The following is a 16706-nucleotide window of genomic DNA, read 5'->3' on the forward strand; positions in this document are numbered from 1 at the left end:
ATTGGAGCTAACAGAACGAGAGCAAAGAAAGATAACTTTCTTCACTTGTCCACAATAGTGATTTTGGAATCTTAACAATTATTACACAATTTGAAATATGAAAAATGATACTTATATATCAAAATCAAAGAGCATGTAGTTTTCCACATTTCAGATGCATTTAAAATTAAAAATGTTAAGCTACAAATTAGTATTCTGTATTTACAATGTCTTGCAGTAGATGAGAAGTTGTGCATTCGTTAAAATAGTCACCAATTGCCAACCAATAATTTTAAAGCTGTGTTGCTAATTTTACCTTGTCTGTAATATTCTTTTAGCTTGCATGAGATCCACTGAATGGCTTTGGCAGCAATCTTTGTTCCAAAGTTTCTATCAAACGGAGATGGCGACCCACCCTGTCAATTTTAACAATACAATGTGGTTAAAAGATAATGTAAAAGAATGAGGGTGACCTATAGAAATGTCTAAAGTTATGAGGGAGACAGATAATGCAGACTGTAACTGTCTTTTCCCCAAGATAAGGGAGTCAAATATTAGGGGACATACTGTAGATTCTTGGTTAGAGGGGAAATGATTTAACAGAGACCAGATGAGCAACGTTTTCCATCGTGAGTGCATGGAACAAGCTCCCAGAGGAAGTGGTTGAAGCAGGTACAATAGTGTCCTTTAAGAGGCAGCCAGCTCCCAGCCTTCCAGACAGCCACATCTGCATCAGGTGCGTTGAGCTGCAGCTCCTTAGGGACCGCTTTAGGAAACTGGAGATGCAGCTCGATGACCGGGTGTCAGGGAGAGCAAGGAGGTGATAGAGAGGAGCTATAGGCAGGTATTCACTCTAGGGAGACAGATAAGTAGGTAACAGTCAGGAGAGGGAAGGGCAAGAAGCAGATGCTAGAGAGTACCCCTGTAGCTGCCCCCCTGAACAATAAGTACTCCCGTTTGAGTACTATTGGGGGAGACGGCCTACCTGGGGGAAGCAACAGTGGAGGATGTATTAGGAGAGCACAACTCACTTCAGAGGTACTGGGTGAACACTGCGTCAATGCTCTGCTCATCAGACATCACCATGAGAAAGCATGTCATCAAGGTTATAGAAAGAAGACAGGTAAATGGGTTTGTAAGGGATAATAAACCATGATGGAATGACGGAGCAGACTCATTACGCAGAATTATCTAATTCTGCTCTTATGGTCAAAGTGGCAGATGCAGTTTAATCTTTGCAAATGTGAGGTGTGGCACTTTGGGAGGTGAAACAAACAGAGAAAATATTTACTAGGTAAAGATCCCTTATTAGCAGAGGGATCTTGGGGTCCCGGTCTACAGTACAGAGGAAGTGGTTATGCAAGTGAATAAGGTGGTAAAGGCGGTGTATGGCTGCTTCCCTTCTTTGGTAGGGGTGTTCAGTATCAGAGTAAAGAGGTCATGCTGCAGCTCTATAAAACCTTAGTCCCACTAAAGTACCGAGTGCATTCTGCTCACCCCATTATAGTGAAGACTGCGAAGGATGCAGATAAGGTTTACCAGGAGGCTGTCTGGAGGAGAGGATAGGAGCTAATAGGAAAGGCTGGACAAACTTGGGTTGTTGTTCACCCTACAGCATCAGATACTGAGAGGACATCTGATAGTGTTTTGTTTTATAATTATGAGAGGCATAGGTAGGGCAGATAGTCGGAATTATTTTCCACAGGCAAGAAATGTCAATCACCAGATGATAAGCTATCAAGAGTAGCAACACATACAACAAGCTGGAGGAACTCAGCAGGTCGGACAGCATCCGTGGAAATGCTGACTGCTCGTTTCCACGGACGCTGCCCGACCTGCTGAGTTCCTCCAGCTTGTTGTACGTGTTGCTTTGACCACAGCATCTGCAGTGTACTTTGTGTTAACAAGAGTAGCAAACTGCCTGGAATGGATTACCAGGGGCTGCAATGGAAACTGGCAGTTTGGTGGAGTTTAAGAGGCTTATGAAGGAAATGGAGGGATGTAGTGTTGTGCAGAAAGAGGACATTATCATAAACTAGCATCAAAATCGGCACAACATATCAGGTGCTATGCTGTTCTAAATTCTATCACATGTGAAAAGAAATATCTCAACATGTCAGACGACTGAGATGGTGTTTCCCCTCAATGTCATTGGACTGGCATCTTTCTACGTTAATCATATTTTCTTGAATGGAATTTCTTGACAAGGTCAAGCAATCACTGGAGCTTTAAATTGATTTTCATTTCTTCACAACCTCAAGATTTTAGAATGTTTTATTTTGGCTAGGTACCTGATAATCCTAAAGTCCATCATGTCAACTTGAGATTTGCATAAATTTGATTTAAATCAAAGAAAAATCTTTTGTACTAAATGTTATCCTTCTTGTTAAAACCCCACACAAATTACATTCTTGTGTAATGATACCCAAGACAAAAAAGCTTCTTAATTTGTTCATGTACATTTACATCTTCAGGGAAAACGGGAACAAAAGATACCCCCACTTACCCTACAGCTTGTTTTACCAATGTTTGCACTGTTTCCAAATTTCCCTGAATCGATACATCACTGAAATAATGCTTTAGCTCTCAGACTCAAAGGAAAAATCATTTGGTACTTAACTAGACCTTAAATGAAAACAGAAAATATTGGCAAGACTCAAGGTCATAGAACAGCAGTGGAGGTGGTACATTTCAGGTTGAAGATTCTTTTTCATTCGAGTTCTGCTGAAGGATTTTTTTTTACCTGAAACATTATCAGTTTCTCTTTCCAACTGACTGATGTGCCAAGTACTTCTCTCAGTTTCCATCTTTATTTCAGATTTCTATCATCAGCATTATTTAATTTCAATATCTCTTTTTAATCTAACCTAAAAACTCTGTTGCTATGGTACAAGTCCTCTGATTGAGGACATTCAGTGCTAATGTGATAAAGGTCCAGATTAGTACAACAGCATAGTCTCTTGTTCTGTGCCAACTTTGCATTTCATCCAAGCCTTTATTTTCTCTTTAATTTTGGGAGTTTAATTTTTCTTTAACACAATTTTCATTCAATTCTGATGAAGGGTCTCAGCCCGAAACATCCTCTCCATAGATGCTGCCTGATCTGCTGAGTTCCTCCAGCATTTTTGTGTGTTGCTCTCGCTTTCCAGCCTCTGCAGAATCTCATGCCAGTGAGATTCATAGTATTCAGCTCATTTACTTAGTGATTTGTTCACAGAATGTAGTGACCCTTAATCCTCTGTTCCGAGCTTCTGTGCAGATATCCCACTTTCTTAAAAGTGGGGGAAAATGCCATGGAAATTATGCCATGAAGATCAAAAATAGTGGAGACACCTAACTGAAGAGAAACTACAATGTTACCGTCATTCTTTAGAACCACCTTTCACTGTTAAGTGAAGGAAAGCAATCTCTGAACGTAACTGCCTCTATTCTGAACACAGCTTCCCACTTTATATTTTTACCTGCTGCATGTGGCCCAGGACATTTTTCCGGCAGTCAAACACACCCTTGCCTTCTTCGCTGTACAGCTGATAGATGAAGTCTGTTGTGTAATTCTGACTGCAGCACTCGTTTCTGAAACACGAGAACAGTTTGAGTTTAATTCCTAGTCAATCCAATTTACAAAGCCAAGGTCCAAATAGTGCTGATTATGGAAATAAAAGCAGAAATACTCCTTAGAAGCTGGCTGATCAGCTCAATGAAATTAAATAAAAACTTTCAGTCCATAAATTTTTCTACGATTCTATAAAAGATCATTTGTGTAGAGCATCATAAGGGACATAGACAGGATCAATGCTGCACGGTAGCATAGCAATTAGCGTAACGCTATTACCGCACCAACAACCCAGGTTCCTTTCCCGCCACTGCCCGTAAGGAGTTTGTACATTCTCCTCGTGACCACGTGGGTCTCGTCTGGTGTTCCAGTTTCCTCCCACACTCTCAAGACATTTGGGTTAATTGAACATATGGGTGTAGTTGGGCTGTGCGGGTTTGTTGGGCTGCAAGACCGTGTCACCTTGCTGTGTCACTAAAAAAATAAATAAACAAACAGTGGGCACAGTCCTTTTCCCCAGGGCTGGCGAATCAAGACTTACAAGGTTTAAGGTGGAGAGCAGAGATTTAATAGAAACCTGAGCAGCAACATTTTCACTCAGTGGGTGGAATGAAACAGCATCCTTCTGGGACCAAGGTGCAAACATAGTACATACAGTCAAGGCACAGCCCGTACTGTTATGATCTAGCGTATAGACACAAGATAACATTAGCACAAGATTCTGAGTGATGTGGCCTGATGTCTGATGGTGCATGGGATGTTGTCCTGGAGCCACGTTTCTGCAGGAACAAGTATGCAGCGCTCACACTGGTTCAGCCATACATGAAGACAAACCAGCTTGCCTCACGCTCAGTCAGCCACAAGCAATCGAGCTCGTCTTCCAGGGAGTAAACAGTGGAGAGCAGCACCAATGGGAGGGGTCGGCCCCCAATCCAGCACGGATTGCAGCAGGCCTGCTGCCCCTCTGTTCTCACCCGCACCGCCCCGTGTCTCCTCTCCCTGGGTGGCTGAAACAGGCAATGCCACGGAATGAGGTCCTGCTCCATGCAACAGCCAAAGCCACACATTTCCCCCGTCATTGGTCTCACCAATGAACCTCTACTGCCCTCGCAGTGTGTTTGCACAAAGCAAGGCAGGGAGTTAAATCACCAGAGCTGGAACCTCCCTTCAGGGTTTTTAATGAGATCTTACTTGTGAAAACACATTGCTGTTTCAAGGGATGGAGACAGATTTCTTTCCAATGTGTGCTTTAAGTTGAAATCCTAATTAACCTGTACAGGAAATGATGCAAAAAAAAACAGCTTATGAACATGTTGTGATGTTCATATAAAATGAACTGTACCTCTGAGGTCAGAACTCTTCCTGCCTCGCATCCATTGGATGTCAACTGAACTACAGAGACTAAAAGCCAAATCATCATTTCATATCACCTTTGGCAAAAGAAGGACAGTTTCAGAGACTGGTCATGAAAACAGACTTACTGTACAGTTTTTTTTTAAAAAAACAGTTCTCATATTGAAAATGTTGACCTTGATGACATGCTTTCTCATGGTAATGTCTGATGAGCAGAGCACTGACGCAGTGTTCACCCAGAATAACGATCGGCTGAAGTACCTCTGAAGTGAGCTGTCCTCTCTTAATACATCCTCCAGCTCGCTGTAGCCCTCAGAGTCAAGAAAAGAACAGAGGTTCCTAAAGTAACTTTTTTTTGGGAGAGGTTCCTGCTTTATGATGTACTGCACATCCTCAGCATTCACCTGTCTTTAAACGAGGAGGATACTAACTTTGCCCGGTTCAGTTGATGTGCGCTAACAAATTCTTTACAGATGTGCCAACCACTGCAAAGTTTGTCCTTGGCTGCTCCTACAAACTTCTCTTTCACAGGATCTCACGGGGCCTGAAATGACTTGGGCACCGATTCTCCAGGACACGGCTGATGAGCACCATCGAGACAGGCTTCACCAGGTCCAGTTGTGTGCTGCCCATTGCACTGTTCACCTACCTCACGTGCACAGATGGTGACTCTGCCGAGCAACAGCAGAAGAGTCAAGTGGGGGGAATCTCGTCAACTATGTCCTTAAGGTGTGAAGGACCGCACGTACCTTCAGCAGTTGGGATTTCATCCCTGTTGCTGGGAATAGTCGCACTAGACGAGGATTGGCAAGGGTAAGTGGAGCCCTCCTCCTACTGGCTCCACAACAAATCCACCGGCAATGACTGATGTTCCAGAACATCATCGGTAGAGTGTGTGAGGAAGTATCTACACCTGACAGATGCTCAGCTGGCTCCCTGACGTGCTCTGCTGCAAGTGTGCTGGAACCAGCAGCCCAAGGAGCTGCCCCTGAATTTATAGCGGTATCTAACAGGTTCTTGGCTCAGTTCCCCAGTGTCCACTGGAGCTTGCTGCACTGTGTGCAGCATATCGTTGCTGCTTCTCCAGATCTACTTGCTACTCTCCTCAGTTTCTCCACCACTCTCTTTTTTTTAAAAGAATCTTTTTATTGATACATAATCATCAACAGCTATAAAATGATACAAAGCTTTAACAGATTAATATGCATTAATAAAGCTGAAGAAAAAAACAGATCTTGAAATATAAATGTAACGGGGGGTTTTTTCTTTATCTTTGTTACTGTGTATGTAATCAAAATGGCGTCTTTGTTTTGTTAAAAGTAGGAATGCTGGCGCCTGTGTTAATAGTAGGAATGCTAGCGTCTTTGTTATGATAAGTGCTGGAAGCTTGTTTGGGACTGTAAACTGATTGTTGGTGGGGCTTTTGGGGAGTCGGCGCGATGGAGTGAGAGAGAGAGGACGGGATGCTGGAAGCTGGGCGACGGTCCCCGGCCCAAGGTTTTCGGTGATGAGAGGAGACGGAGACAGAGGAGTGTGGAGCGTCTGGTCGACCACCGTGGGGGTCCCAGGAGGCGGGTCGAGGAAGTCGGAGGGGATCGAATGGCCAGAAGACTTCAGTAATTGAGCTCCAACGATTGTGCACGAAGTGGTTTGGACTTTGATAAGTTTGGCGCCTTTTCTTTTTTTCTCTTATTCATATATACTGTATCATTAGTAATCGCTTAGTTATAGTGATCTTTATAAATTGTACTCATTTAATCGCATAAGGTGTACTGTCTGTTTGTTGGGCGAGGCGGGGACATCACACAGCATCCACACCAGCTGATTACCCAGTTTGGCGGGGCCGAAGGCTGCTCCCCCTAGACTAGAACGAGTTTGAGCGATGCCTGAGGCGACCCAGGGGTTACATAAAAATGGAAAAAAAAAATTTTTTTTTTTTTTAAACACTCTGGTTGACTGTCTTGTCCACATTTGGACTGACACTGCCTCAGACTCAGCATCTCAAATTATTGTCCAGCGATACTTTATCAATTACCACAGCCTGGTACAGTGAGTGAGGGGTGTGCATTTATTTCTGCTGTAACTTCTTTTGAAAGGTGAGCCACTGATGCATGATGCACTGCTCAGCCCTTGTGTGCTCTATTTAGTGGTGAACACCCTCGCGTTTCCAAGTAGGGGGACCTTGGGCACTTCTCACTTTCTACTTTAAATGAGGGTTCATCTTTCTTTGGGGTTGAATCTGAAGCAGAGGATGAAAGCTCAAGAGGAGGAATGGGGAAAGATCTGGGGTGAAGCATGACCGGAATCTGGTCCCTATCTTTGTCTGCTTTGATTTCATCCTCTGTTGAGTAACCATGTTGAATTAGAGGGCTTGCACCAATGGTCGGTTCTCCAGTCACCTTCCCAAAGAGATGACCACCACTGTCCAGGTCAGTGGCTGCTTCATACAAGGAAGTCTCCACTTCTCGCTCCTCCACACTTACTGAAGCCTCTACACGAGCTTTCTCCAGTCACATTTCAATTTCGTGCCTAGCGTACATACACTGCTGCTATTCTCTGGTGTGGGCCCGTGCTGCGGCTATGCCAATCATGGATGTGTTGAAGCATCACTAAGCTGCAATCGATGTGCCACATTCTGACCTGACTTCCAGGGCTGGGTGTTCGACTTTGTTGAGGTTGGAATCCGACATTTCAGCATATGGTGTTCAGACGCATTACCAGTCCACAGACGGTGCCTTTGAAGACAAGTTATCTTTTCACTCTGCTGCCCTCACAGTGCACGTGGATAAAGCTAGGTAGAGAGTTAAACACCTTCTCAAAAATCACCCGAGCCAGAAGCTTCCTTCAGGGTGTTTAGTCAGATCTTACTCATGAAAAGATATTGCTGTTACTAGGGTAAATAAAGAGTGGATGGAAATAGGTATCTTTCCACCGTGTGCTTGAAGATGAAATCTGAATTAACCTGTGCAGGAAATGATGTAAGAAAAAAAAGCCTACATACATACAAAACAAACTGCTTGCAAAACAGCACCTCGAGGCCAGAACAGAACAAATGAACCGCACTTGCAGTATTTTATATTACTAATGTCCAGCAGGGTCTTGCAATCACAAGAAAAATGTTTAGTTCACACATTTGTGCTATTCGTTGGACCCAGAGAGGCTTCTGTGACCAATTGCACCGCCATCTTACCAAGATGGTTGAGGGTGGTACATCAACATTTAAGTGACAAAAGATGGATAGGAACGGTTTAACAGGGAGATGGGCCAAATACAGGCAAATGGGACCAGCATAGATCACACAGGCCAGCTGGGTCTCTGTGCTGTATGACTCTATTTGGCTCATTCTGCCCAAAGTGCAGAAGGAAGGAGAAAATGATGCACAAATAGGGTGGACAGTCAGAGTATTTTTCCAAGGGTGGAATTGTGAAGTACTAGATTTATGATGAGATGGCAAAAGACTAAAGGATATTTTTGGTAAGTTTTATTTTCCTTTTTAAATAAACACAATAGTACTGACAAACTGGAGACAAATTGTCTAAACATTTTTTTATAAACCTACCAATTCCCATAGTTATCTTGACTATATTTCCCATCCTATCTCCTGTAAAGATGCTATTCCCTTTTCTCAGTTCTTTCATCTCTGCCACATCTGTTCTCAGGGTGAGGCTTTCCTTTCCAAGACATCAGATAGTCCCCTCCTTCAAAGAATGTGGCTTCCCTTCCTCCACCATTGAAGCTGCCTTCAACTGCATCTTCTCTATTTCCCGAACATCTGCGCTCACCCAAATTTCCATCACCTTAACAGGGGCAGAGTTCCTCTTGTCCACATCTACCATTCAATGAGCCTCCACATCCAACACATCATTCTCTACAACTTCTGCCATCTTCAATGGGATCCTACCACCAAACACATCTTAACTTCCACCCTGCCGCTCCAAACTTCCCACAGGGATCGCTCCCTCTGAAATTCTCTTGTCCATTTGTCCCTTCCCAATAATCTCCCTCCTAGCACATATTTCTGCAGACGAATGAAATGCTACACTTGCCCATTCACCTCCAATCAGGGCCCCAAGCAGCCCTTCCAGATGAGGCAACACCTCATCTGTAAATCTGTTGAGGTCGTCAGTGATCCTGATGAAGCCTCCTCTACATTGGTGAGACCCAACATAAATGGGTGGACTGTTTTGTTGCGCACCTCTGCTCCACCTGCCAAAGAATTAAATTTCCCGGTGCCCAAACATCATAATTCCTATCCCCATTCTGACATGTCAGTCTATAGCCTGCTCTTCAGCCACGATGTCACTACCAGGGTGGAGGAGCAGCATCTCATATTCTGTCTAGGTAGCCTCCAGCCTGATAGAATGAACATCATTCAGGTGGAAGGTCAACTGAGGAAGATCTGTACCAGCAAGGCGGCTGGACTGGATGGAGTTTCCCCACGATTACTGAGGGCCTGTGCGACTGAGCTGGGAGAACCACTACAGCGCATCTTCAACATGAGCCTGGAGCAGAGAAGAGTACCCAGACAGTGGAAAACATCCTGTATTGTCCCGGTACTGAAGAAACCACAACCAAAGGAGTTGAATGACTTCAGACCTGTTGCCTTGACGTCGCACGTGATGAAGACCATGGAGCGGCTGATAATACAGAATCTGAGGCCACAAACCAGGCACGCCCAGGATCCTCTTCAGTTTGCGTATAAGGAGAAGGTGGGAGTGGAGGATGCTATCACGTATTTGCTGCACAAATCACTCTCTCACCTAGAGGGGGTCAGTTGTGCTGTGAGGATTACATTCCTTGACTTCTCTAGTGCCTTTAACACCATCCAGCCCAAGATCTTAAGGCACAAACTAACGGAGATGGGAGTAGACTCTCACATGGTGGATTGGATAGTGGACTACTTGACAGATAGACCTCAGTATGTGCGGTTGGGAGACTGTAGGTCTGACACGGTGGTCAGCAGCACAGGGGCGCCGCAGGGAACCGTACTCTCTCCGGTCCTGTTCACCCTGTACACATCAGACTTCCAATATAACTCGGAGTCCTGCCATGTGCAGAAGTTCGCTGATGACACGGCCATAGTGGGGTGTGTCAGGAATGGACAGGAGGAGGAGTATAGGAAACTGATACAGGACTTTGTGATATGGTGCAACTCAAACTACCTGCGTCTCAATATCACCAAGACCAAGGAGATGGTGGTGGACTTTAGGAGATCTAGGCCTCATATGGAGCCAGTGATCATTAATGGAGAATGTGTGGAGCAGGTTAAGACCTACAAGTATCTGGGAGTACAGTTAGACGAGAAGCTAGACTGGACTGCCAACACAGATGCCTTGTGCAGGAAGGCACAGAGTCGACTGTACTTCCTAAGAAGGTTGGCGTCATTCAATGTCTGTAGTGAGATGCTGAAGATGTTCTATAGGTCAGTTGTGGAGAGCGCCCTCTTCTTTGTGGTGGCGTGTTGGGGAGGGACGCCTCATGTCTTAATAAGCTGGTAAGGAAGGCGGGCTCTGTCGTGGGCAAAGTACTGGAGAGTTTAACATCGGTAGCTGAGCGAAGGGCGCTGAGTAGGCTACGGTCAATTATGGATAACTCTGAACATCCTCTACATAGCACCATCCAGAGACAGAGAAGCAGTTTCAGTGACAGGTTACTATCGATGCAATGCTCCTCAGACAGGATGAAGAGGTCAATACTCCCCAATGCCATTAGGCTTTACAATTCTACCGCCAGGACTTAAGAACTTTTTAAAAGCTATTATTAATGCTTTTTGAGATTGTGATTTAGATGCATATCATATTTTTTACTGAGTTAAGTATTGTATGTAATTAGTTTTGCTACAACAAGTGTATGGGACATTGGAAAAAAGTTGAATTTCCCCATGGGGATGAATAAAGTATCTATCTATCTATCTATCTATCAATTCCTTCTTTTGGTAATTATTTTGCATTTTTTTCTTTTTTTCCCCTCTCCCCTTCCCTCTCCTTCAATTCCCCACTCCAGCCTCTTACATCATCTCCTCAGCTCCTCCTATTCTTTCTCCCATGATACACTGTCCTCTCTCATCACATTCCTTCTTCTCCAGCCCTTTACCTTCCCAACTTCACCTATCACCTAGCAATCCTCCTTCCCCCACCCCCCAACTTTTTATTCTGGCATCCATCCAAGCAAGGCTGCAGGCCCGGATGGTGTCGGCCCCAGGGTGCTCAAAGCCTGTGCCCCCCAGCTACGTGGAGTACTTCACCATGTCTTCAACCTGAGCCTGAGTCTCCAGAGGGTTCCTGTGCTGTGGAAGACGTCCTGCCTCGTTCCTGTACCGAAGACTCCACGCCCCAGCGGCTCCAATGACTACAGACCGGTGGCATTGACCTCCCACATCATGAAGACCCTGGAGAGACTTGTTTTAGAGCAGTTCCGGCCTATGGTTAGGCCACACTTAGACCCCCTCCAGTTCGCCTATCAGCCCTGACTAGGAGTTGTGGAAGCCATCGTCTACCTGCTGAACCGTGTCTACACCCACCCGGACAAGCCGACGAGCACTGTGAGGGTCATGTTTTTTGACTTCTCCAGTGCGTTCAACACCATCCGCCCTGCTCTGCTGGGTGAGAAGCTGACAGTGATGCAGGTGGATGCTTCCCTGGTGTCATGGATTATTGATTACCTGACTGGCAGACCACAGTACGTGCGCTTGCAACACTGTGTGTCAGACAGAGTGGTCAGCAGCACTGGGGCTCCACAGGGGACTGTCCTGTCTCCCTTTCTCTTCACCATCTACACCTCGGACTTCAACTACTGCACAGAGTCTTGCCATCTTCAGAAGTTTTCTGATGACTCTGCCATAGTTGGATGCATCAGTAAGGGAGATGAGGCTGAGTACAGGGCTACGGTGGGAAACTTTGTCACATGGTGTGAACAGAATCATCTGCAGCTTAATGTGAAAAAGACTAATGAGCTGGTGGTGGACCTGAGGAGGGCTAAGGTACTGGTGACCCCTGCTTCTATCCAAAGTGTCAGTGTGGACATGGTGGAGGATTACAAATACCTGGAGATACGAATGGACAATAAACTGGACTGGTCAAAGAACACTGAGGCTGTCTACGAGAAGGGTCAGAGCCGTCTCTATTTCCTGAGGAGACTGAGGTCCTTTAATATCTGCCGGACAATGCTGAGAATGTTCTATGAGGCTGTGGTGGCCAGTGCTATCATGTTTGCTGTTGTGTGCTGGGGCAGCAGGCTGAGGGTAGCAGACACCAACGGAATCAACAAACTCATTCGTAAGGCCAGTGATGTTGTGGGGGTGGAACTGGACTCACTGACGGTGGTGTCTGAAAAGAGGATGCTGTCCAAGTTGCATGCCGTCTTGGACAATGACTCCCATCCACTCCATAATTACTGGTTAGGCACAGGAGTACATTCAGCCAGAGACTCATTCCACCGAGATGTAACACTGAGCATCATAGGAAGTCATTCCTACCTGTGGCCATCAAACTTTACAACTCCTCCCTCGGAGTGTCAGACACCCTGAGCCAATAAGCTGGTCCTGGACTTATTTCCACTTGGCATGATTAACTTATAATTACTTAATTATTTATGGTTTTATATTGCTATATTTCTACACTATTCTTGGTTGGTGTGGCTGTAACGAAACCCAATTTCCCTCGGGATCAATAAAGTATGTCTGTCTGTCTGTTCCCCCTACATTCCCAGACTGAAGGAGAATGCTGGCCTGAAGCAGTGACTGCTTATTCGTTTTTACTGATGCTGCCTGACCTGCATGTGCGTGCGCTCTGGATTTCCAGCATCTGCAGATTTGAGACACCTTCACTTGCATTTTCCCTTCAAGCTGAACAACATACCAACAAGGAAAATTGTGGCGTTTAAACCCTGAGGCTTCCTTTCAACAGCACTGTGAGAATACTTCACCAGAAGACTGCTGTGGTTCAAGGGAGCAGCCCACTGTTGTCTTCTCGAAGGTAGTTAGAGATAGGCAAGAGAGCTGAAATCCCTAAAAATCAAATTTAAAAATTTCTCACCTGAGAACCAGACCACGCTGAACACTTGTTTTCATCTTTTCTGTCAAATGTTCTACATTGCACTGAAAAACAAAATTAGAAATGCATAAAGCAACCGTCATATTTCAAGATTATACTAACTGAAAGGCTGAAAATAAAATATTATCCCATGAGTGGAGCATCACCATTTGCCAGTAAGCTTTGCCAAATCCTGCTGAGAACGACAGCAATATCAGAATCATAGCACAGCTCACAGGGCCCAAGGGTCGAAGTTCAATATATAACATTCATTCACACAGGGTAGAAGAGAAATAAAAGAATGAGAACAAATCAGATGAAACATTAACTGGACACATTTTCTCCACTGGTTATAAACACCAATTAGCTATCTTAATACTCGGCGGTGGGGGGGGGAGAATCTGAATTTGGGCCAAAAATTCAGTTGTGTAGTGATAGCTGTTATGCACTACCTGATAGATCTGAAGTGTTAGCTTGTTGAAATGTAGCCATGATATGTGTGCAGGCGCTGCTGAGCGTACAGCTGTAATGCCAATCAGTGTGTAGACTCACTTACGATCACTCTTGCAACACTGAAATGCAATGTGGGGACACTGCAGGAACTGAGTGGACTTGACCAGGAGAGCAAGTCAAAACAGGAAATTGGAAGCCCACCTCAAAGTGGTCTAAAACTGATCGGCTTGGTGGAGACCCTCCCCCACTGAAACCACTTGAAGAACCTTTCTTGAAGGATTAGCCATCTCTGAGGTCTCCTTTCCTTGGGTGTCCATCTCCACACAGAGGGGAACCCAGAATGAACCCTGCTTCAGACATCTAATTCAAGAGCATTATCTGGAGCTCTGGCTCCCATTTGTTATCCTAATAAAATGCTCCCATTTATATCCCATGAATTCTTTTAATTAAATCAACGTAGTAACTTGGCATTTTTTGTCCCACCAAATGATTAATAAACCTCAGAGACTGAACGTGCAGAAGTGCAAGAGACACAGATGGGCCATTCAGCCCCTCAAGTCTGTGACATCATTCTGTCAGATGCATGGTTCCCGATCTATTTGCCACAGGCAGGGGAGAGTGCAAATAGTAACAGAAGCTGGGAGGTGATGTGTGATGGTGACAAAGGGCTGAAGATACACAGAAACATAGAAAACCTACAACACAATACAGGCTCCTCGGCCCACAAAGCTGTGCCAAACATGTCCCTACCTCAGAAATCACTAGGGTTACCCATAGCCCTCTATTTCATTAAGCTCCATGTACCTATCCAAAAATTTCTTAAAAGGCCCTATCGTATCTGTCTCCCCCACCGTCAATGGCAACCCATTCCATGCACTCACCTCTCTCTGGGTAAAAAACTTACCCCTGACATCTCCTTTGTACCTACTCCCCAGCACATTAAACCTGTGTCCTCTTGTGGCAACCATTTCAGCCCTGGGAAAAAGCCTCTGACTATCCACACGATCAATGCCTCTCATCATCTTATACACCTCTATCAGGTCACCTCTCACCCTCTGTCTCACCAAGGAGAAAAGGCCGAGTTCACTCAACCTATCCTCATAAGGCAGGCTCCCCAATCCAGGCAACATCCTTGTAAATCTTCTCTGCACCTTTTCTATGGTTTCCACATCCTCCTTGTAGTGAGGCGACGAGAACTGAGCACAGCTGATGGAATGTGATAGGTGGAGCTTGGTTTCAAGGAAGGAAGGTGGGGAGGGAGATGGGAATAGTCAGAGAAGGGAACGAGTGTGGGTACATGGAATTGGTGTATGAGGGGAAAGAAACTGGGTTGGTGAATTTAGGAAAAAGTGAGTAGATGAGGAGGAGAGAGAAAGGGGATTGAGGGGGACCAGTTTACCATAAGCTGGAGAATACAATGTTCACGCAGTCAGGTTGTATATTGTATACATTTCTCTGACATTAAATGTATCTTTGAAACTTGGTCAAATTGGAAGAATAGGCAAAAAAGTGGCAGAGAGAATACAGTGTTGGGAAATGTATGATAATGCATTTTGATAAAAGGAACAATAGTACAGACTGTTATCTGAAGGGGAAGAAGGTTCAAACGTCAGAGGTGCAGAGGGAATTAGCAATCACCATGTAAGACTCCCAGAAGGTTAATTTGCAGAATGAGTCAGTGGTAAAGAAGACAAATGCAATACTGGAATTTATTTCGAGGGGAATAGAATATAAAAGCAAAGAGATAATGCTGAGCCTTTATAAGACACTAGACAGCCAAACTTGGAGTACTGTCAACAGTTTTGGGCCCATATCTCAGAAAGGATGTTTTGTCTTTGGAGTCCTGAGGAGGTTCACAAGGATGATTCCAGGAATGAAGGGGTTAACATATCAGGAGCGTTTGTCAGCTTTGTACCCGTACTCACTGGAAGTGTGGAGTGACATTTGCAATCTTGCAGTCCTCTGGACCATGCCAGACTCAAGAGATTCTTGGAAGATCATGACCAATGCATCTCCGGTTGGAATTGAGGCTGTATGCTTTGACTCTTGATGAGGTCACCCAAGTCAAACATGTCAAAGGGTAGAGGTCGGACCAACAGTGGTCCACTGGTTCTGCAGGTTCGGAGGTTCAGCAGTGACTGGTCGAATAAAACAGTGACAGAAACAGCGGGGAAGAATCCTTCTACATCTGTGTGCAACAGTTCTTCCGAGTTTCCACCACAAATAAAAGTAGTGAAAACCCAGAGGAAGCTACTGCAACGATGGAGTTGGCTCCAAACACCGACAGACACAGATAGAGGACCTTCACTGCTGCCCTAAACACCAGTCGGTGTAACAGGCAGTCATATATAACATATTAAAAATTGTGCTATCTCTTTTCTTAGCATCAAGTTGAAGTATCAAGCTCTAGGTAAATTACCAGACCTCCTAACATGTCATAACTTTCAAACTGTAACTGAGAACTAGCAACATGACATAATTTCATCTTTCAGCATTATTCAAAGATTCACGGGTCAAAGTAACAAAATACAAGCTGTTTATTTTACACAATATTCCTTTTGTTACATCTGCCCAGTATGATCTAGTCTTTACTTTGTGAAAATTTGTGTGTTAAACACATACTAGAAACACAAAATTATTATTGGGTTTGTAGCAGAAACTGCAGATGTTGAAATGGGATGCTACAGAATCCTGCGAGCACTTAGTAGGTCAGGCAGCATCTGTGAGGAGAGAAACACAGTCGGTGCTTCAGGTCCGGAACCACTCAGTGCGAGTGGAAGAGTAACCTTGACTAACCTTGCATATTGTTCTGAGGAAAAGTCTGGATTGAAGCATCTGTGGTTTCTCTCCTCCAGGGATCCTGCCTGACCTGCTGAGCATCTCAGCCTTCTCTGCTTTTATTCTTTAGTTTCATGTACTTCTCTTTAATTTTGCTCTAATCTCAACAGCAAGTCTGTTCTTTCAATCTTCCTAGGAAACACACCAGAACAGTAGAGAATATAGATGTTCTACAGTTCTAATTCCTAGTCCTGTCCCCATTTAAATCATCATTGCATCTGTGGTGAAAGATGCAGTTTGCCTTTCAGTGCACACTCAGTGATAAATGCGGCCAGCTGGCCAAATGTCTCACGTGCCACTTTAAATTATTCAAGAGATCTGACCCCACTAAATAGCCTCTTAATTCAGTGAACGAGTACAGCAATAGTGCAGGTGTTACACCTGGGAGAGATTGTTCCAACACATAAAACTAGACTGGCAAAGTGACAAGAGATAAACAGAGTGCACTTCTACTTCAATCAACGCAATTTTTATTTAAACCGCTTACTCACAACCACCAG

The 16706-nt window shown here is 44.6% G+C and overlaps 1 protein-coding gene across 2 annotated transcripts in view; it reads right to left on the reverse strand.

Moving 5' to 3' along the window:
* The window catches only part of pfkpb (phosphofructokinase, platelet b), a 116919-nt gene that overhangs the window by 8259 nt on the left and 91954 nt on the right, over positions 1-16706 (reverse strand). For both annotated transcript variants that reach the window (XM_073054837.1, XM_073054836.1), the window contains exons 18-20: positions 12919-12980; positions 3441-3552; positions 296-395 (exon numbers count right to left, since the gene is read on the reverse strand). In XM_073054837.1, coding sequence (XP_072910938.1) covers positions 296-395; positions 3441-3552; positions 12919-12980 — 274 coding nt within the window. The remainder of the gene's footprint in view (positions 1-295; positions 396-3440; positions 3553-12918; positions 12981-16706) is intronic.

This window comes from Hemitrygon akajei, chromosome 8 (genome assembly GCF_048418815.1).
Source record: "Hemitrygon akajei chromosome 8, sHemAka1.3, whole genome shotgun sequence".
NCBI classification, from domain to species: Eukaryota; Metazoa; Chordata; class Chondrichthyes; order Myliobatiformes; family Dasyatidae; genus Hemitrygon; species Hemitrygon akajei.